The sequence below is a fragment of the Artemia sp. Qi Xiang Cuo genome, chromosome 15 (assembly GCF_049724085.1).
Source record: "Artemia sp. Qi Xiang Cuo chromosome 15, ASM4972408v1, whole genome shotgun sequence".
NCBI lineage: Eukaryota > Metazoa > Arthropoda > Branchiopoda > Anostraca > Artemiidae > Artemia > Artemia sp. Qi Xiang Cuo.
Window position 1 is genome coordinate 61,728,681 of NC_142808.1, and position 23,204 is coordinate 61,751,884.

The following is a 23,204-nucleotide window of genomic DNA, read 5'->3' on the forward strand; positions in this document are numbered from 1 at the left end:
TATGTTTTTTTTTCTAAAATATATGGTATTTGTTCAGTATAGCTAAGTGTAATTATCTAATAGATGGCCTACCAAAGATATTCTAAGTTCTATTTTACAGGAAATATTGTCCTCATGTTTATTGTAAATAAAATTTTCTCAACATGGATTTGCTATTGATTTTAATCAATACTTTTACTTAGATTTAAGCTTGAGCCCTATTGAATCTGATGATAGTTTGAACTGAAATAGTCTGATTCTTATTTTTGTTGTGTCTTAAAATTGTGAGCTTGCCTCCAGGCTATATTTTTTGTCAATTTAAAGTATTTTAAAATAGAAGATACTTTGGGGGGGGGGGGGTCAGAACATGAAAAATTATTCATATAAAGGGTGATAATCTTTCAGTTCTTCCTTTAGAATTGGAAGGAAAAATATTTCAATTATCAGCTATAATATTTCAATGTTTTGTCAAACAGGAATTGGGGTATCTATTTTCTTTCCTGTATATGTACATGTTTTACAAAATCAAATGGACACAAAATCAAATGGAATCTGAAAGAAAATGAATTCCAGATGTAAAAATGGAATTAATTGAACAATTTCATTGTCTGACACTATCAGAAACTGGTATTAGCATTAAGAGGAAAAAGCAACATTGCCACCAAGTGTCTTGTGGCTTTATTTTTTACCCTAGATGATTAGCCAACTGATTAGCCTCTTAACTGCTTAACCTGCAGAAGAATTTTAGAATTTTTTTTTTTCAACTCTAAATCCTAAGATTTGGTGTTGGCTGTCCGCCAAAGCTAGTTGGATTTCTGTCCTTATAACGCTTATTATTTGTTCTCGTGGGATAATGTGTTGAAAAAGGGGAAGCAGTTGGGCTTATTTTGTAAGCTTTTCAATTGAAAGTATTTAATCTTTCTTTATTTATGCTTTCTTTCAGAAGTTAAAGAGGCTTTACCAGACTTTCCAGCCCATCTTTTGTCTCCTAAAATGGAAGATATTCTTTTGGGTACTTTTTGCTGCTTTTCAGGACCATGTAAACTTGAACCTGACACCCAGGAACTGGGCTCCACATGTTTTGACAGTGAAGGTACATCTCCAGCATTTGTTTTTTGTATATTGAAATATTTGGTGTAATATTTTATTGGAAAAAACTGGAAGAAATTAGAATTTGCTAGTTCTTCATCATCTTAAGATTTGAAATTGTTGAAGCCGAAACCAGGTGAAAAAAAAAAAATAACTTAAAATTATGCAATGTATTCTGAACAACAATTGCTGCAAATTCTGGAATTTGCAAATTTCTGAATACAAAATTTGCTAATTTTTTCAAAGAATTGGTTTCATTTCTAAAATAAAGTATTGAACATTAGTGTTGTCTTGTATTGTAGTAATAAATAGTAAGTATTGTACTGTAAATATTTTTTACTACAGATGATGGTGTTTCGTTTCTCACTTCACATGTTTATCTCCATTGTTGTATATCTTGCAGAAAATATATAATTATTATTATTATTACTAAATGTTTATAGTAAGATTCAGTTTGCGTTCCGAGTTAGAAAACTCATCAAAGCAATTTAAGTGTTAAACACAAAACATTTCAGTCAGTGTCAAATATTCCCCTAAAATAGACCTCTGTTTTTAAAAGGAAAGACGGAATTATTACGCATATCAGCACTGTATCTATTGTGTTAGCATATCATTACATTTACTATGCTGTCATAGGTAGAAACTTCCATAAACAACTCTAGCAAAAGTCAGTTTAAATAAAAGTCAAGTAAACAAAAGTTTAAATGGTGAAATGTTCATTATAAATATTCAGTTACAAAATAATGTCTAACATTTATAGGAGTGATTCAGAGAGGAAGAGAATTTTCTTGAGGAAGAAGTGAAAACTATTTTACCGTCCAAAACAGTATTATTAGTAGAAAAAAATGGTACAAAAATATAATACTACTTAAAGTACATGAGCTTTGAGATTTTTCTTATCATAGTATTTGTGGTAGAAAAAAGATTTTGACAATATTTTATAATATAAAATGATAGAAAATAAACCTTTTCTACAGACTTCTAAGCTACTCACGTTTAACCCAGTAATGGCCGTGACATAATCAAGTGATGAAGACCACGTAAGGTGGCACTCTCCATGTGTTGGCACTAAGAGAAAAAAGTGGAAAGGTCAGGTTACTTCTCAAGTATACATACAATGTAGTTTTTCCACTGAGCCTAAGCTAATTGTCTCCAAATACAGACAGTTGAACTGTTTTTTTTTTCTGAGATCTTACATATCAAAATTCTTGAGTGTGTTCTGGATAATTAACAAGTACCAAACTTTGTTCAAAATAAAAATTAGCTGATTTGAACCTTCATAGCCTTATCTTGTAGGAAAAGGAAGAGAAAAAGGAACGCCCCATTTCTGAGTATTTTCATTCATGAAGCAGCTGAACCAGATACAAAACAAGTTCCTGGGCCCTAGTTTAGAATTTAAATTTGATTGTATCTAAAGAATCAGTATAGATGCTTTAAAAGAAAGATATTTTTCTCTCCTAGAAGTTTCATTGTCTCTTAAAGAGTTTACTTCTAAAAAGTATTGTGACTCAACTTTTCATAATTTTTACTGGCATAATCATTTTTAGAAAATTCAGTTTCACATTTAGAAAAACAGTAGGGGGGTGGAATATATAAAAAAAATGAAGATGCTTCCAATCCAGTTGAGAAAAAGTAAGCCTGGCTGATTCAAACTAGATTAAAACACAGTGGGCGGTAAAATTTGAATACAAAATATATATCATCCATGTTTTCATCCCTACAAACAGAATGAAGAAGAATGGGTCCAGAGTTATTCCCCTCCTGGAAAAATTTAGAAACTTGATTATATATTTACTTTTTTTTCGGTTTTATCTATTCTCCCAAGTTAGCTTCTCTTGTCACCCTCCTAAGGTCCAGACCTTAGAGGGGTACAAAATAAGTTTTTTGTAGTGAAAAAACGGTTAACGATGTAATACTTCTGAAGCATATTAAGACTACGAAAGATCTTAGGGTATTTTCCATCGTTAGTCTTAGCTACTAAAGCTTAAGGCTTTTGTGTTAGTTAACTAAATACACCTAATGATTTGAGACTTACAAATACATATTCAAGGCTTTATACCGCATACTTAACAACATTTCGCACTTCAAATCACACACTTTATTCAATGCCCCAATTTAATCTGTGAATAAAATTCTAATTTGTGAAAATTCTATTTATCAAATTATCACTCTTGATTTTGTTCAGAATTTGTATTTTGTATTATTTTTCACATTTTTTGTCTGTTCTTGTATGTCTTGGTACTCATTATTGAAAATATTTTAATATACTTTGCTTATTTTCTATCTGTTTGTTTGTTTTTGTTATAGAAGCTGCATATGCTTCACCAGACGATGTCGAAACGATCAGAGGAACTTCTAATTCTTCTCTATCACGTGAGCATCAACAGCAAGCGTTGAGTATTGTATCCAGAGTATCTAATTTAAAATCTGTGTTGGACTCCCAGGATCAGGATTGCAATAACGACGGTATATTTGAAAATAATAGCGTTTTAAAATTAGTTTGAAAAGGTAAATTCCTAAATTCACGCATCGCCCAACCCAACTAAATTACTCGTCTTCCATTATCCCACACACTCCGCTGAAGTATTGATGTACTACATGCCATATTGATCCCTCCAAATTTCAATAGAAAAGAGAATACCAGTTACGGCCAAGTCCACTGATAGAGAATTGATCTCCGAAACTGCAGTCCCACATGCTCAGAGTCACAAACCTGGAGCTCATAATATAAATTTACTTTCATCCCAGGACATCATGGCAGTTATATAATCATTTATCAGGTTTTATTATTTTTTCAACTCTGTTGTAAGTTCAGTTTTCACAAAAAAATCCATAAAGTTAAACAGTGTTATTCCCATCTTTTTCTAAAATAGTCAGGTTAAAGTAATGGAAAGGTGGTCATTCATTAAACTCAGAAAGGAGTCCACTTCTGACGACAACCTTGCTTTTTACACCACGAAGTAGTGGATGCTGTTGGGTTTTGGAAGGGCAATCAAAGAAAGGGGTATAACTTTAATCTTTCGTTTATTTGTTATCAGCAAACATTAAACACTAAAAATTAAATTTTTGTTGGTGTATTTCCCCAAAGAAACTAAATGTGATTTTGTAAATCCAAGATGAAAAACCAAAGTAAAATAAAAACAGAACTAACCTTACTTGAGCATATTTTAAGTATATTATTTGTTAAACTTGAAAAATCTTGAGATATTATTTTGGTTGCTATGTTTATTTGGTGTAATGCAAAATAAGAGCACACCACACAAAAAAAAATTGCTAGCTAAGGGCAAATGATACTCTGGCCTTTTGGAGGCTTTTGAAATGTATGTATTTCCTATTTGCCTTTGGTCTCCCTATTTGCTTCTTTCGTTGATTATTATTTCAGGTTGTTTTAAATTTGAAATATTATATGACTTTAATTGTGCTGGTCATAGGCTTAATGCGGTTCTTTAACTTTAAGAAAGTTACGTTTATTCGGTTTTGTATTCTTATCATTATTTTCAAAATAAAATTACTGTACTTCGCTATAAGGTACAGCATAGCTAATCAAGTAACAGTTGAGACTGCTCGAGCCCATTACGAAGACTTTAAGCAACCATAACTAAATATAATTAGAAATTGTTATCCAAAATTTTCTGAAGAATCTCACCTTTTAAGTGACAAACTTTGATTTTTTACACCCTTTTCATTGATCATATATTTACTTTCATCCCAATGCGGGTTTCTTTAACTTGCTTGGAAAACTTACCCTTAAAAAACTTTTATAGGAAAAACACAAAATTTGATTAAAAACAGGGAAAATACTAGATTATGAAGTTTAAATGCCTAGAATAGGAAACAACACATTAGCAAAAACAGACCAGATCAAAACCTTGAAAAATAGAAGGAGATCACTCGGGAAAATCTATTGCCAAAACATAGTCTAATTGAAAGGCTTGGTAGATTTCACGCTTGGTAGATTATTTTATTTCATTTTTGCTCATTTTTTGTATAATGGAGTTCTTTACTTTTCTTTGAAAAACTTTTTTTGTGGAAAAAGTTTTTTTTAATTATTTCTGTTCGTTTTATATTTACATAGTCTTTTCAGGGAAAAAGAAAATAATGCTTTAAATCTTTTCTTTTTTTAAGACTTTATGGTTTGATCTGCTATTTGTATGCTGGAGAAAAATATTCAGCAGTTTTTAATAACATATACCCTTTTAAAATTCTGGACACAAATAGTAGTGTTTAATTTAGTTTCATACCTCCTCTAGATGACCTGAAATGGAAAACTTGATACCATTTGCAAAAAAAAATCTGTTTACTCTCTTTGATAGCTTGGATACACTTACGCTATTTTGATTTGGTTAAATTTTAAGAGCAGAAGTAGCCTCAAAAGTTTGAACATAATACCCTCAGTCGTTCTTGGGATACTGCTGAGATGCCTTATTGGGAATTAGCGTTAACACTATGCTTTTTGATTAATTATATATCCACAATTTTTTTTAAAAACATAAGTAGCATATGGTGGGTTGGGGGGGGTTGAGAGACTATTGGCTCTTTTCTAATTTTCAAAAATCTAAAAGAACATCAATCCTTTCCATTTTCAATCGAATGAGCCCTTTTCGAAGTTCCTACTTCAACTCCTTCGATACGAAGTGCCCTGGTCTAAACAACAACAACAACAACAAAAGATAATACATTATACCCACATCGATCTTTACTATAAAATGTCAAGCCTTCGAATCACTTTCGACTATTAAAAAGGGAACTAGACCTTTCGATTTTCAATCGAATGAGCCCTTTTTGAGTCTCTACGACAAAGCTTTCTAAAAACACTTTATATGCCCCCTGGGCATAAATTACAACCGTTACCCTAAGGGCTGTTAGGGTGGTTGTAATCCTCTAAGACCTAATTTCCAGAACTTTCAACTACGTTAAACAAAATGGCTATCTCAAAATTTTGATTGGATGTGTTTGGGGAAATGGTGGGCGTGAGAGGGGTGTTAGTAGCTCTCCAATCACTTTCAACTATTAAAAAAGGCACTAGCCCTCTCAATTTCCAATCGAATGATTCATTTTGAAGTTTCTTCGACAACGCTTTCAATAAAAACCTTATTTGCCCCCAGGGCATAACTTACACTCCTGTCCCTGAGGGCTGGGGGGGGGGTGTCATCCTCAAAGACCTAATGTCCAGAACTTTCTACTACGTTGAACAAAATGGCTATCTGAAAATTTTGATTGGATGTGTGTTGGGGAATGGTGGGCATGAGAGGGGGGTTAGTTACCCTCCAATCACTTTCGACTATTAAAAAGAGCACTAGCCCTCTCAATTTCCAATTGAATGAGCCCCTTTTAAAGTTTTTACAACAACACTATCTATAAAAACCTTATATGCCCCTCGGGCATAATTTACAACCTTTGCACTGGGGGCTCTGGGGGATTTTTCATCCTTAAATACATAATTTACAGAACTTTCAACTACGTTGAACGAAATGGCTATCTATAAACTTTGATTGAATGTTCTTGGGGAAATGGTTGGCGTGAGAGGGGGGTTAATTAATCTCCACTCACTTTCGACTATTAAAAAGGGCAATTTCAATTTCCAATCAAATGTACCCTTTTTGAAATTTCTACAACAACTTTCTATATAAACCTTATATGCTCCCAGGGCATAACTTACAACCCTTGCACTGAGGGCTCTGAGGGGGTTATCATCCTAAAAGACCTAATTTCCAGAAGTTTCCACTACGTTGAACAAAATGGATATCTCAAAATTTTAATTGGATGTGTTTGTAAAAATTGTGGGCGTGAGAGGGGGGTTAGTTGCCCTTCAATGACTTTCGATTATAAAAAGGGCACTAGTCCTTTCAATTTCCAATTGAATGAGCCTTTTTTAAGTTTCTACAACATCACTTTCTATAAAAAAAAAGCCTTAAAGCCCCCAATGCATAACTTAAAACCCTTGCCCCCACTGGGGTGGGGGGGGGGGGAGGTTGTCATCCTTAAAGACCTATTTCCAAAATTTTAAACTACGTTGAATAAAATGTCTATAAAAAAATTTTTATTGGATGTGTTTGGGGAAATGGTAGGCGTGTGAGGGGGGCCTGTTGCCCTCCAATCACTTTCGACTATTATAAAGGGCACTAGCCCTTTGAATTTCCAATCAAATGAGCCCTTTTTCAAGTTTTTACGACAAAGCTTTCAATAAAAATATTATATGCCCCCAGGGTCTAATTTATAACTCTTGCCCTGAAGACTGTGGGGGTAGTTTTCTGCTCAAAGATATAATTTTCCTGAACTTTAAACCGCGTGGAACAAAATGGCTATCTCAAAATTTTTATTTGATGTGTTTGGGGAAATGGTGGGCGTCGAAGGGGTGTTGGTTGTCCTCCAATCGCTTTTAACTATTGAAAAGGGCACTAGACATTTCAATTTCCAATCGAATGAGCCCTTTTTGAAGTTTCTACGACAACGCTTTCTATAAAAACCCTTATATGCCCCCAGGGCATAACTTACAACCCTTGCGCTGAGGGCTGGGGGAGGGGGCTGTCATCCTCTAAGACCTAATTTTCCGAACTTAAAACTACTTTGAACAAAATGGCTATCTCAAAATTTTGATTGGATGTGTTTGGGGGAAAGGTGGGCGTGAGTTGCCCTCCAATTACTTTTGACCATTAAAAGGGCACTAACCCTTTGAATTTCCAATCAAAAGAGCCTTTTTTGAAGTTTCTACGAGAACACTTTCTATAGAAACCTTATATGCCCCCAGGGAAAACTTACAAACCTTGCCCTGAGGGCTGTGGGGGAGTGTCCTCCTCAAAATATAATTTCTATCTTGAAATTAACTACGCTGAACAAAACGGCTATCTCAAAATTTTGATTGAATGTTTTTGGGGAAATGGTAGGTTTTGAAGGGGTGTTAGTTGCCTTCCAATCATTTTCGACTATTAAAAAGGGCACAAGCCACTCCAATTTCCAAATGAATGAGCCCTTTTCGAAGTTTCTACGACAATTTCTTCGATACGAAGTGCTCTTGTCTAAAGGAAAAAAATAAATAATACATTGTGGCAACATCGTTCTTATATGTCCCCAGGGCCTGATTCAAAACCCTTGCCTTGAGGGTGGTCGGGGAGTGTTCTCCTCAAAATGTATTTTCTATCTAGAAATCAACTACGCTGAACAAAATGGCTATCTCAAAATTTTCATTGGATATGTCTGGGGAAATGGGGGGCGTGGAAGGGGTGTTAGTTGCCTTCCAATCACTTTCGACTATTAAAAAGGGCACAAGCCACTCCAATTTCCAATCGAATGAGCCCTTTCCGAAGTTTCTACGACAAATCCTTCGATACGAAGTGCCCTGGTCTAAAACCAAAAAAAAAAAAATAATAAATAATACATTGTGGCAACATAGTTCTTTACTTAGGCAGCGCTATTGCGCTGCCTATGAAAATTTCAAGCCTTCCAATCACTTTCGACTATTAGAAAGGGCACTAGGCCTTTCGATTTCCAATCGAATGGGCCCTTTTTAAATGATGACGCTTTCTATAAACACCTTATATGCCCCCAGGGCGTAAATTACAACCCTTACTCTAAGGGCTGTTAGGGTGGTTGTCATCCTTTAACACTTGATTTCCAAAACTTTCAACTACGTTAAACAAAACGTTATCTCAAAATTTTGATTGGATGTGTTTGGGGAAATGGTGGGCGTGAGAGGGTCGTTTGTCGCTCTCCAATTACTTTCAACTATTAAAAATGGCACTAGCCCTTTCAATTTCCAATCAAACGAGCCCTTTTGAAGTTTCTACGTCAACACTTTCAATAAAAACCGTATATAATCCCAGGCCATAACTTAAAATCCGTGCCTTGAGGGCTGGGGGGGGGGGGTGTCATCCTCAAAGACCTAATTTCCAGAACTTTCTACTACGTTGAACAAAAGGGCTATCTGAAAATTTTGGTTAGATGTGTTTGGAGGAATGGCTGGCGTGAGAGAGGTTTAGTTACCCTCCAACTACTTTCGACTATTAAAAAGGGCACTAGCCCTCTCAATTTCCAATTGAATGAGCCCCTTTTAAAGTTTTTACAACAACTATCTATAAAAAGCTTATATGCCCCCTGGCCATAACGTACAACCTTTGCACTTGGGGCTCTGGGGGGTTTGTCATTCATCCTTAAATACATAATTTTCAGAACTTTCAACTACGTTGAACCAAATGGATATCTCTAAACTTTGATTGAACGTTTTGGGGGAAATGGTGGGCGCGAGAGGGGTTAATTACTCTCCACTCAGTTTTGAATATTAAAAAGGGCAATTTCAATTTCCAATCAAATAAGCCCTTTTTGAAATTTCTACAACAACTTTCTATATAAGCCTTATATTCCCCTCAGGGCATAACTTACAACCCTTGCACTGAGGGTTTTGAGGGGGTTATCATTCTAAAAGACCTAATTTCCAGAACTTTCAACTCCGTTGAACAAAATGGATATCTCAAAATTTTGATTGGATGTGTTTGGGAAAATGGTGGGCTTGAGAGGGGCGTTAGTCCCTCTCCAATCACTTTCAACTATTAAAAAAGGCACTACCCCTTTCAATTTCCATTTGAATGATCCCTTTTGAACTTTCTACGACAACGCTTTCAATAAAATCCTTATATGCCCCCTGGGCATAACTTACAACCCTTGCCCTGAGGGCTCTGGCGAGGTTTTCATCCTCAAAGACCTAATTTCCGGAACTTAAAACTACGTTGAATAAAATGGCTATCTCAAAGTTTCGATTGGATGTGTGTTGGGGAAAAGGTGGGAATGAGAGGGGGGTTAGTCGCCCTCCAAGCACTTTCGACTATTAATAAGGGCACTAGCCTTTTGAATTTCCAATCGAATGATCCATTTTTGAAGTTTTTACGAAAACGTCTTCTATAAAAACCTTATATGCCCCCAGGGCATAACTTACAACCCTTGCTCTGAGGGCTGTGGGGGAGTGTCCTCCTCAAAAACATAAATCGGTAACTCCTTTAAAGCAACTTAAAAGCTTCTCATTCGCTATTTCCAGCGCCGGACGTCCAGTGTCTACGGTGGTATAGTTTCCAATAAACTTCGTTTTAATCGCCCGCTGCTACCTAAATTATGTAACTCATCTGCGCTCCCAAATTTTTTATACCTTGCACCTTGTTGGCGTACCTTTTCGGCTACGGAATCAAAGCAACTCCGACGAATTTATTACCGGTATGCTAAATATCTTCTCAGCCGCCCCCCCCCCTGGACAAGTAATTCTTGGGCCAATACGGTGTAATTGACCCCAATGCTGCCATCGGCAGATGCATTGCAGCTTAAAATAGGGGAATAAATGGACGCCCATGGTGTTCCATTTTAAAACAATAGGTCTTTCAAGTTTACTGTTTTTGTGTTTGTTATATATACTGTATGATTGTTTGGTTTATTATTATGCTTGTGTGCTTTTTCCATAAGTTTTATCTTTGTTTTATTCGTGCTTGTCTATGTGCTTGTTACTTTGGCTTGTGTTGTCATTTTCTGGTTTATTACTATGCTTGTGCGATTGTTCTATGAATTTTAATTTCGTTTTATTTGTCATTATCCGTCTTTTTCTTTTGCTTTTTCGTTGCTTCTTCTTTTTGCTTTTTTTTATACTCCGTTCATCATTGTATTTGAACGGGTTATAAATAAATTCAATTCAATTTCTAACTGGAAATCCACTACGCTGAACAAAATGACTATCTCAAAATTTTGATTGGATCTGTTTCGGGAAATGGTGGGCGTGGAAGGGTTGTTAGTCGCCTTCCAATCTCTTTCGACCAATAAAAAGGGCACAAGCCACTCCAATTTCCAATCAAATGAGCCCTTTTCGAAGTTTCTACGACAGCTTCGATACGAAGTGCCCTGGTATGGAAAAAAAAAAAAAATTATACATTGTCCCAACATCGTTCTTTACTTAGGCAGCGCGATTGCGCTGCCTATGATAAGCCAAAGGTGGAAGCACTGTTAATTTGCTATTATGCCTTTCCAGTCTCCAAAGGCTAGTTCTCAGTATGTATAATAGGTTAGCTCTAGTTACTTCTGGTTCCAAAAATTAATTAGATATTACTTGGATATGAAAATTTGTGAATAAAGTGCCGAATCATGAAATTGGTTTTCTATAAATCAAATTACCTTTTATTAATTATCATACTATTATCGCGGTTACATTAAATTATAACGCTTCAATTTATTCAGGTCTTATGTTAGTGTTATTTTTTATCCTTGTATTCTGTTTTTTATCTTGTGAGGATTTCATTATTAATTGGTAAATCATTGAGAATGTTTAATCCTACTTTTATTATTTTTTGTCTCTTTATTTACTTTTTATTTTTGTTGTTGAAGCTGGAGACCTTTCATCAATTGAAGCTGAAACGATCAGAGAAATATCTAGTTTCACGTCTGAATCGGACTCCCACAGTCTGGACAATAATGACGAAGGTATATTTGAAACTATTAGTTGTGTGAACTTAGTTTGAAAAGGAAATATTTTGTCAAACATAAAAGTTTTTGTAAATTTTACAAGCATAACATCAACAATATGTCAAACAATCTAAACAACATAACTCAAATTCAAGAATTTAATTAACCTCCAAAATTGGAAAATATAAATAAAAATTAACAAACTGACCTCATAAATATAAAACAAAACCAATATAAATACAGGCCAATAAGCACAATCCTAAATTATACTAATAATACTTAATTACACTTCAATCATAACATCGTAAATTTTAACATAAACAAGCATGAAAAAAAAAAAAAAAAATAGAATTATTGGAAATAATAAAAATCTACCAACCAGCTAAAGAAAATAAATATTCTAATTTTAATAATTTAAAAAATTCCAGAGTCGGTCTATGGGAAATCGATGGTCCTAGCGAATGAATTTTTTTCGCTTCTTATTCATTATTACAATTTGATCGTTCATACTATATTGTTTTATTACTGATGACGTGGAACTAAATTTTGAAAGTCAGCATAAAAATATTCGAAAAAAAAGTTGAATTAGTTGAATTTTCGGAAGAATTAGAAGAACTTTATGTTGAGCTACAGAATTAAAAACATCAGTTAATGACTTTCTAGTCAAAATATTCGTGGAGAGTTATTACCCTACCAAAACGTGCGGAGATGCAAGAAAGGACGAATTTTATTATATTTGTTTGACAAAGGGATAGCAAATTACCGTAAAGAATATCTAAACAAAGAAAAGAGCATTACATATAAATCTTTTTTTAAATGTCACGTCATATTTTTCATGTTTTTAAAGCGTTTAAATAGTATTACCAAAAGTCTTTGGCAAGCTAAGTTTGCATTTTTGTTTTGCATTTTGACGGTAGCACGTCAAAATGCCTCAAATATTAAGCTAAAAAAAATTGCGAGACCTTTTTTCTCGCGAGGCTCACACACTTAAAAGTAACTAAACTTCTTTTTTAAGTAACCAAAAAGTTAAACCAGCACAGAGTATGGATTCAGGTACCAAAGTGTACATTTATCTTATATTTAAGCCAGAATGAAAATTGATTCAGAGCAATAGTTTTTATTTACATTCAGCAGAATATTAATATTTTATTGTTTAAACATCTTTTTTTGAGAATTCAAAAATAAAAGATCCCAAAAATCGATCAAAAATAACGTCAGATTCAAATGAAAAGTTTCTAATTAAAATTGACATCATTGCATACCTCTCCTCCTTATTGAAAACAGGAGAATTACATTTCTACATTGGTTGTGTAGATCGTAGCCCGTAGGTTGTTAATGTGTTTTCCCTCTGCAAGTTATGTTTGTTAATGTCGACAGTCTTTTTATCATTTGATAGCTGAGTGTCAGTTTTAGCCATTCATCCAAGCATATTTTTGAAATTTACTTTGAATTTTTCATAGTGAAAAACGTATTGAAAACATGAAATATAGGTAAAATATCCAATTAAGCAGATTTAAGTAATATGCTGTTGGAAATTCTAGGTAATGTGGTATTTCTGAATCGTTGAATCCACAGATTCGAAAAGAATGAATCCTGCTATACAAGTGTCTTGTTCACTTAATTCAAGTATGATTCGAAGGCGTGTCCCGCCCGTCGCTCTCTTCTCTGAAGAGATAGTTGAAGGGGAACTTAAACCCTAGGCCGAATGGAGTCGGCCAGTGAAATCAAATGTTTAGATTATTTCTCTGTCTTTTTTTATTCTTTTTTTTATGTAGCAACTGAAAATTTTGTCAGTTATAATGGTTTTTACTCGCAACCTCCTCTCGTGCTTGCTCAGAATTTGCAGAAAATCAGACGCAATAGAATTGCTGATTATTCTTTTCCAGAGTTAAGTTTTACCATTAGTACTACTAACGACTCACCGAAGCACCAAAACGCATGAGGCCAACAAAGTTACGCGTGCTCCTTCCATCCTAATTTATTCTAAGTCTCCCTCTTTGTGCCCTCCCAGGACTTTCTTATTTCCCTTAAATCTATCCTTTTGAGTTCCTCCCACCCAAACCGTGGACGACTCGCTTTCTGTTTAACCCTAGACGGTTGACCGAAAAGGACAATCTTTGGTGATCTGTCATCTTCATCCACAGATCGTTCTCTAACCGTCTCAACCTTTATCTCAATTATAGCCCTAGAAAGCGGGATAGAACTGTACTTTCCGTACAGCCTATCGTTTGAAATACAATGAGTCAGTCAGGTACCCAAATCAATTCATAGGCTATTTCTCTTGAAAAAAATTAGCAGATTTTCCTTCGTTTTTCGGAGTACTAGTGCTTCAGAACCATATTTGACCAATGTCATCATTATAGCTTCCAATATTCTAATCTTGGTTTGAAGACATTTCCTCCTATTGTTCCAGACTTTTTTCAACTGTGAAAAAAACACCTTGGTTCTTCATTGTTGAAAGAGCATGGGTTCTTCTACTTTTAACATCATCAAGGCTCCCACCGTCTTCTCTAAAAATACTACCAAGGTAAATAAAGTTGTCCTAGCTGAGGCCGTCCTAGCCGAGTGGGCTGGTGTGCTGGATTTAGGATTCTTTGTCCGAAACGGCGAGTGTTCGAATCCTAGGGCATCCAATTATTTTGTTTGGGACGGGGGTCAGTGGCGTGACTCTGTAAGCTCAGCCAGAGTTCACCCAGCTCTAAATGGGTACCTGGAGAAATCTGGGGAAGGTAAACAGGAAGGGTGTGCGAAAGCACAGGATGGTTGCCCCCCCCCCCCCCACATTGCACCTCCTGGCTGAAGGGCGAAGAAACGGAGATCAGCACCGCCGGTAGGGACTGTAAAGTCCAATGCCGTAAACTTTACCTTTTTTAAGTAAAGTTGACCACTCTTATTCTAGCACTATTAATTCGCAAAATCTCTAAAATTTCTTTCAATTTGCTCACACTTTCATCTAGGATGTTTAAGTCATCACCGTAATCTGTGTCCTGGAAATGTATACTTCCCCATTTAATTCCGTGTTCTTCCATTGCCTTTCCTGTGCTCCTTCAGACAAAGTCTATCAAAATGATCAATGTAACTGGGGATAGAACACAACTCTGCTGAATTTGAGATTTAGTCCGAAACAAGCTACTTTATAGCTTTAATACGAAAATATAACTTCTTAGCCTGAAAACTAGTCCCCGAAGCCGCGCCGCGCCGACTTGACAGCGGCAAATATGTGATTTACTATCGGTGGCGGCGCGCCGCCAGACACACCGACATTTTTTGGTGGCACACCGCCGATTTTTGACTGGCGGCACGCCGCGGCGTGCCGATTTTTCTGATTACAAATAAAAAAAAAATCCATTTCTCCAAGCACGTTCAACCTCAACTTTATTTTGGTTACGATTTTTAAATGATTTGCTAAAAACATACAAGAACAATATGACGAAACAGGAATTTGTAGGGCCGTGCGGAAAGTGTTTATTTTCACCGTCGATCAGACCAAGTTGAATTCTCATTTTTAGCCATTATACCCAGGGAAACCTATGTTGTGTTTATGTTTAACTTCGCATTGTTCCTTTAAAATCTCGTGTTTAGTCATTTTCTTCTTGTTATTGATTTGGGCTAATGTGTGTATAAATTTCAAAGTTTGAAGTTCAAACATCTCCTGTTCATCAAATACATCCGAAAAGGAAATGAAAAAAATAACAAGAAAAAAAAACACTGTATACAAGTCAGATACCATGGCTTAACAACACCAAAAAATTTAAATCAACGGTTACAAGAAGGTTAATTCAGAAATGACCCTCTGGACAAGTTTATTGTTGTCATGGACAAAAGTGAGTTTGTTCTCTCTGCTTGGAGCCAGCATTGATCTTTTTGCTGTCACTATCAGTCCTGTCGTGCTAAAAAGCCGTTTAGCTTGGGCACTTGTGGCTGGTATAGCCAAAACATGACGAGCGTAAACTGCCACTCGCGGAATTGAAACTACTTTTCAGTTTGGGTGGCACTTGGAGCGCAGTTGGTTTTTACACGATCGTGTGAAAACTAAGTAAAACGATGTTAGGTTTCTGGTGTAATTGTGATTTAAATAAGTTGAGTGTCAAAAATTTGCAGTTCTAGAAAGATATTTTTAGCAAACTGACCAAAGGACTTACCAATAGCTAAAGAGAATATGCATATTTTCTAAATCCATTTTTTGTGCGTCATTAGACTGTGCTTAGAACTTGCTTGTGAGCAACTGTGTCCCTTTTATGGTCTTCTAGACATTCATCATGCTGAAAAAAATGCACTGCTAAAAAAAATTGTTCCTTTAAAGGAATTTCTAAATCATTAACGTGAAAAAATAAAACTTTTCAGTCTACAAAAAATGTTTACAGGCTAAAAACGAAAGCTGAAAATCAATTTAGTTTAAACTTAAGTTTTCATCAGAAATCCCGGTGAAATGGGCAAAGGGGGGCACTCTTCCCTGTAGATCCCCATTTTTAGAACTTAGAATTATTTTCTGCTGTCTACGAGTTTATTGATACAATGGCCTTCCTGATTTACGGAACGTTGCCGTTGAATTAGTTTTCAAAGTGAAATTATGATACAAGTTTAGTATAAGTTCAACTAGGGGAGAGGGGTAGAAAAGGAAATTATTCGATAAAACCCATGATATTCTTTTAAAATTTCGTATTCTTCCATGAAGTAAAACTAATTTCAAGTTTTGTTCTTTCATTTTTGTTTTATTCAGAAGTGGCAAGTAGTGTAGATCCAAAACAGTTTACACCTATAGAATGTTCACCTTTCATTTGTTATGCTATTATGTCTAATTATTGAATCGTTTACACCTTATTTAATTTTAATAAAATTATTTTTTATTATAGAGATAATTCATTCTACTGTGTGCAGTTCTGTTGGTGCGGATCAAGCAAAACTCTTAGGCCCAAAACCTATCGTGAAGGTGAAGAAGCTGACAGAGAAGGCTATTGAAGAATTAACAGCTGGTATTTGGCGTTGTGCCACCTGTGCAAAAGTAGAAAAATCGTTTTTTATGCTAGATCTTCACATAGACACCGGCTGTGAAGAACTTACACCAAGAGAGTGTGACATGTGCCCTGCAGTATTCAGGGATTACAGAAATTTTGTTGTTCACGTTATGGAACACCAAATGGGAGAGACAAGAAGGTGTCCTATTTGTTTGTGTGAATGTATTGGGGATGTGAGTCAACATTTAGTTATACGTGGTCATTTTTCACCAAGTGCGTCTTTGTTAGACCGACAGGGAAGTACATCACTAGCTGTGACACAGAACCCTTCTAAAAGTGTTTGTTTCAATTCATTCGAATTGGATTCTGAAGCAAAAAACTTGGACAATCATAAGATATATTTGAATAGTCCCTTGCGCAATAAACAACACAAAACATTGAAAAGACCGAAAAAAACACATATAAAGATAAAGCCATATATTTGTGATGTGTGTGACAAGAGCTTTTCTCAGTCAAACCATTTGATTACGCACCAAAGAGTGCACACTGGTGAAAAACCGTTTAAGTGTGATGTCTGTGAGAAAGCTTTTTCTTTGTCAAGCATTTTGATTAAGCACCAAAGAGTATATACTGGTGAGAAACTGTTTAATTGTGATATATATGAGAAAACTTTTTCTGAGTCAGGCAGGTTGATTAGGCAGCAAAGAGTACATACTGGTGAGAAACCGTTTAAGTGTGATATATGTGAAAAAAATTTTTCTCAGTCAGGCAATTTCATTAGGCACCAAAGAGTACATACTGGTGAGAAGCCGTTTAAGTGTGATGTCTGTGAGAAAACTTTTTCTTCGTCAAGCCTTTTGACTCAGCACCAAGGAGTGCACACTGGGGAGAAACCATTTAAATGTGAGGTCTGTGACAAAATTTTTTCTCGGTCTAGCAATTTGATTTCGCACCAAAGAGTACATACTGGTGAGAAACCGTTTAAGTGTGATATATGTGAGAAAACTTTTTCTCAGGCAAGCAGTTTGATTCATCATCAAACAGTACATACTGGTGAGAAACCGTTTAAGTGTGATATATGTGATAAAACTTTTTCTCTTTCAGGCAGTTTGACTCAGCACCAAAGAGTACATACTGGTGAGAAACCTTTTAAGTGTGTTATTTGTGATAAAACTTTTTCTGTGTCTAGCAGTTTGATTACGCACCAAAGAGTACATACTGGTGAGAAACCATTTAAGTGTGATATATGTGAGAAAACTTTTTCTCAGGCAAGCAGTTTGAATAAGCATAAAACAGTACATACTGGTGAGAAACTGTTTAAGTTTGGTATATCTGATAAAAGTTTTTCTCTCAGGCAGTTTGATCTCAGGCAGGTTTTCTCTGTGAGAAAACCGTTTAAATGTGACATATGCAAAAGAGAATATTCTTCTAAAGTAAATCTTAACAATCATATAACAATCCATTCTCAGAAAAAGCCTGCTAGTTTATAGTCTACAATACCAACCTCTGTGGTCTTGCTGAACCCTATTGTAAACTGTTCCTTTGTTTTGTTGCTACTCCTTTATATATTTTTTTCGTTTCATTAATTGATTTGTCGAATATTTTTGTTTATTTGTTCTGTGATTTGTTTTAACTTTTTCCTTTCTTTGGTTATGACTACCACCACCCCCCCTCCCAATATAGTCACTATATGTATCCATGTTTGAGTAAACTCCCCAGTAAAATCCATTTTATTCTTTTTATAATGTTTTCTCGCTTTTTTTTAAATCTCTTTGGTTATCACATGGATTGAAACATTGTGAACAAATATGTAAGTAGTTTTTGGTCTGTCCTCTGAGAAATAAATCCTTAAAACTATGATTGTCACCAGGATTTCTAATCGAGAGATAAGAGGGGGATGTCTGGTCATTAGGATTGTTCCAATGTGGCGAGGTCCTTATGACTGATTAATATATCCTTAGGGAAACCACTGCAGAAGTAAAGGAAAGATAAATATTGGTTTGTTCGAGTGTTGTAATGGATAAAATTGGGTATTCTGCCGTACTTTTATGGACCCCCCTAAAATTGGTACTTACCTATTTTACATATTTTAGATATTATACTAATATCTTTTACGGTGCTTTATAGTTAGCATAGTGCAAAACTATCCAAAAGGCTGGGAGAAACAGGTTTGGATATGATATTGTTATTGTGGTTTCTACTGGATACACAGCAGGGTGAAAGAAGGAAATATAATTGCACTCATTAATTTCGTTGTTTTGATAAATTGGTATTTGACTGGCCCTTACCTAACACCATCTCACTTTATTTGCATATGTTTATTCTCTTAATGAACAATTTACATAATCTATCCACTAAAAAGGTTTCAGAAACCAATATCATTTTGATCTGTGGGTCTGTAGCAATGTTATCGAGTCTAATCTGGTCTTTCTCCTCTCTTTTGGATTGACCCACATTTTTCTCTTCTTTCTGAAAAAAGCAGGGTATTAATAGAGGTCAGTATTATTTCTGTTGCCAATCAGAGGTCTAAATTGATTTGGATAGGAATAAGTACTTTATGCAGACTATTGCTCAACACCTGGTTTGCCTGGTATGAAAGACCCCACTCAAATGTAACATTAGTAAATACCACAATGTTTGAACCTTAACGTTACATCTTCACAAGGCTCAAAATAGCGAAAACAAAGCTATTGCTCCTTGGAAAAAATAGTCTGACTAGAAAAAATATGGTACCAGAATTTGTCTTGAAATTTAGAATCAGAAATGGATCTCATTGAATCTAAAGTCATTAAATATACCAGGTGGTCAAAATGCATTAACAATGATTGTTACCAAGATGAGTTAGTAATTAAAAACCTATTAATTAGATTAATAATTTCATAGAATAAAAAAAGAGGTTTGCAAAAGAGAAAAAAAAACGGCCTAAGAAGTAAGATCAAAGTCCTCAGATCCACCATAATATTGTTTTCTTTCAAAAGAGATAAGATTAAATTTTATTAGAAATCAGAAATTCTAGTGCTCCTTCTAAGATTCAAAAGTAAAACAGCGGTTGGAAGCAGGGGCGTCCCGAGGGGAGGGGGCGGGGAGGGATGCGCCGCCCCCAGATTTTTTGGTATTCGGTATAGTTTTTGCCGAAGGCGAAAATTGCGGCATAAATTTTGTAAAATAAGCTGAAATTTAGCAAAATTCTTGATTTCCGTAGAAAATTCGGCATAAATCAGGTAGTGATTTTGTAAAATTTACGAATATCGCCCCCCCCCCCCCAACAAAATGAGCCTCAGGACGCCTCTGGTTGGAAGTACTACAACAGCTACTACTACTACCACTACTACGTTTACAAATACTACTTTTATAGCGAGCATTTCCAAGGCTAAGGATATTGAAGTTAAAATTTGAGGAAATCTGTGATGTTGTGTGTCTGTGTGTGTTGGTTTTGTTTTTGCCTTTGTGTTTGAATGGCTGTGTGTTTGTGCGTGTGTGTATATATGTGTGTGTGTAAGTCTATGTTTGTGCGTATATGTGTTTTGTGTGTGGATGTGTGTTCCTTGTGTGTCTGTTAGTGTCTTTTTCAGGGTAACGGGATTAAAAGTTGATTGCCTTCCAATCACTTTTGACTCTTAAAAGGGGTGATAGAAATTTTAATTTCCAGTCAAATTAGCACCTTTTTTCCAATTAAACAATGGATAAATTGCTAACTTACAATATCAATCAGATGCCTTTAGTGAAAAGCAGGGTAGTCTGAGGGGGGGGGGGGCTAGCTGTTCTACATCACTTTTGACTCTTAAAAGGGAACTTTAACTTCCAATTTTCAGCCAAATGAGACTTCTCTAAAGCTTATACAACCACCCCTTCTATTAAAACCTTAAATACCCCCTGGCATAACTTACAACCCTTTACCCCAGGCTTTGATTTTTTTTTTTTTTTTTTAACTCTTAAGGCTTTGTTATATGATTTTTGGACAATTTTGGATAACATTACTATCTCAAAATTTCAATTGGACGCATTTTGGGACATTGAGACGTGTGTTTGGGTGTGTGTGTGGGTGGGGGGGGGAGAGTTTCCTTCTAATCACTGTTACTCTTAAAATTGACATTATAAATTCTTATTACCAATCAAATCAGCCCCCTCTGAAGTTTATGCAATCACCCTTTGTATAGAAAGCCTTATGTACCCCCAGGATATAGCTTACAGCCCATGCCCTGAGGGCTGTTTGAGAGGGGGGGGGTCATCCTCAAAAACATAATTTCTGGAATATCTAAAAATTTTAGTAGGAGGTGTTAGAGGAAATGACGGGCCTCCTCCAACTCAATGAGCCCTATTTGAAGGTTCTACGACCACCCTTCTATACGAAGTGCCCTGGCCTAAAACAAACCAATAAATAAATAATACATGTTGCCAACATAGTTCTTTACTTAGCCAGCGCTATTGCTCTGCCTATGATTTTAAGGGAATTTTTGTCAGTTCAAATTAATGTTTAGGGAATTTGAGGAAATAGGGACGGTATTACCCATTAATTGGCTATATAACGTTGATTTTTGTATTCAGTATGATCGATTACATGAGATTGTATTCCTCCTATACTCAGACTGTAATCAAATTTGCTCATGTTTTTCCATATTCTTTTTAATATAAGCATTTTCTATATAAAAAAAAAATGCGATGTGTGTGATTGTAGGCGTTTTTTCTCTCTCTCTCTCTCTCTCTCTCACTCTGTATGTGTGTCTGAGTGGGTGTCTGCATGTTTCCCTTATCTGACTCTGTGTGATTGTAGATGTTTTTGTTTCACTCTTCCCCACTGTGCCTGTATGTCTGAGCGGGTGTTTATAGGTTTCCGTGTCTAACTCTGTGTGATTGTAGGTGTTTTTGTCTCTCTCTCTCTCTCTGACTATGCCTTTGTGCCTGAGTAGGGTGTTTCCATATCTGTTTCTGTGTGACTGACTCTGTGATTGTAGGTGTTTTTGTCTCTCTCTCTCTCTCTCTCTCTCTCTCTCTCTCTGTCTCTCTCTGTCTCTCTCTCTCTCTGTCTGTCTCTCTGTGTTTCTCTCTCTCTCTCTCTCTCTGTCTCTCTGTCCCTCTCTCTCTCTCTGTCTCTCTCTTTCTCTCTCTCTCTCTCTCTTTCCCCCTCTCTTTTTTTCTTTCTCTCTCTCTCTCACTATGCCTGTGTGCCTGAGTGGGGTGTTTCCATGTCTGACTCTGTGTGACTGACTCTTTGTGTTTGTAGGTGTTTTTGTCTCTCTGTTTCTTTCTTCCTTTTTTTCTCTCTCTCTCTTTCTGTATGGCTGTGTATCTGTGTATGTTACCGTGTCTGACTGTGTGATGGTAGGTGTTTTTGTCTCTCTCTCTCTCTGTCACTATGCCTGTGTCTCTGAGTAGGGTGTTTCCATGTTTCCGTGTCTGACTCTGTGTGATTGTAGATGTTTTTGTACCTCTTTCTCACTGTGCCTGCGTTTCTGAGCGGGTGTTTGCATTTTTCTATGTCTGACTCTGTGTGACTGACTCTTCATGTTTTAGAAGCTTTTGTCTCTCTGTCTCTCTCAATAAGCCTATGTGTCTGAGCGGGTGTTTACATGTTTCGTGTCTGACTCTGAAATGTGAGCAAATGTTTGCAGGTGTCTGACTCTGCGTGATTGTAGCTGTTTTTTTCTTCTTTCTCTTTCACTAAGCCTATGTGTCTGAGCGGGTTTTTGAATGTTTTCGTTTATGACTCTTTGTGATTGTAGGTATTTGTGTCTCTCTGTCTCTGACTCTGCCTGTGTCTGAGTGGGTGTTTGCATGTTTCCGCGTCTGACTCTGTGTGATTGTAGATGTTTTTGCCTTCGTTCTCACTAAGCCTATGTGTCTGAGAAAAAACACCTATAATCATAAAGAGTCCGACAAGGAAACAAGGAAAAACCCGCTCAGACACACTGAGAGAGAGACAAAAACACCTAAAATCACACTGAGTCGTACACAGAAACATGTAAAGACCCGCCAAGACACAAAGGCATAGAGAAAGAGTGAGACAAAAAACGATGTTTTTGTCTCTTTCTCTCCCTCTCTCTCTCTCTCAATATGCTTGTGCGTCTGAGTAAATTGTTTGCGAATTTTTTGGAAACCGGTTTGCATATTCATGCAATGACAGCAAAAATGGTGTTAGCAACTCCAATAGTACATCGGAACAGGGCCCTGCTTGTATTCATTGTATTGTTTTATCAAAAATATGAATAATTACGCAATACAATATAACGCATCATTCTTGAAGTTCTCGGAAACCGGTTTGCATATTCTTGGAATGATACCTAAAAAAGGTGTTTGCAACTCCAATAGTGCATCTGGATAAGGCCCCGCTTAAAGTACATAATAGGATACTACTAGTGCATACATTGTGATTGGAGGGCACAATGTGTTTTGATTTATTTCAATGCCCTGAATCTTTTAACTTAATAGTCTAAGCTGTTCCTGAAATATTGTTGAAACGCTTCTGTGACAAAATGTCTGCGTAACGTGCTTTTAGATTTGATTTAACACCACCCTAACCATTCTCTGAAAGTTTGACCTTAATCTGTTTCTATTCTTAGTTTAGTATTATAATTGTAAGTGTAGTATTATAATTATAAGTGTGATACTATATATAATAGTAATAAAACTAACAGGAGCAGTGGAAGCGATAGTAATGATAATAGAAGTAATATTAGCAATAGTAGCCGTGGTAGCATTTATATAGTGCCTTATAGTTACTTCAACATCCAATCAATGCACCCTAATAGTTGCAAC

At 35.9% G+C, this 23,204-nt stretch overlaps 1 protein-coding gene across 6 annotated transcripts in view; it reads left to right on the forward strand.

Annotated features, from left to right (window-relative positions):
- Positions 1–18,283, forward strand: part of LOC148943950 (uncharacterized) — a 628,351-nt gene extending 610,068 nt beyond the window's left edge. For all 6 annotated transcript variants that reach the window (XM_089101666.1, XM_089101667.1, XM_089101662.1 and 3 more), the window contains exons 4-6: positions 3,376–3,534; positions 11,419–11,514; positions 16,350–18,283. In XM_089101666.1, the coding sequence (XP_088957792.1) occupies positions 3,376–3,534; positions 11,419–11,514; positions 16,350–17,941 (1,847 nt within the window). In that variant the 3' untranslated portion in view covers positions 17,942–18,283. The remainder of the gene's footprint in view (positions 1–3,375; positions 3,535–11,418; positions 11,515–16,349) is intronic.
- The last annotated feature ends 4,921 nt before the right edge of the window (positions 18,284–23,204 follow it).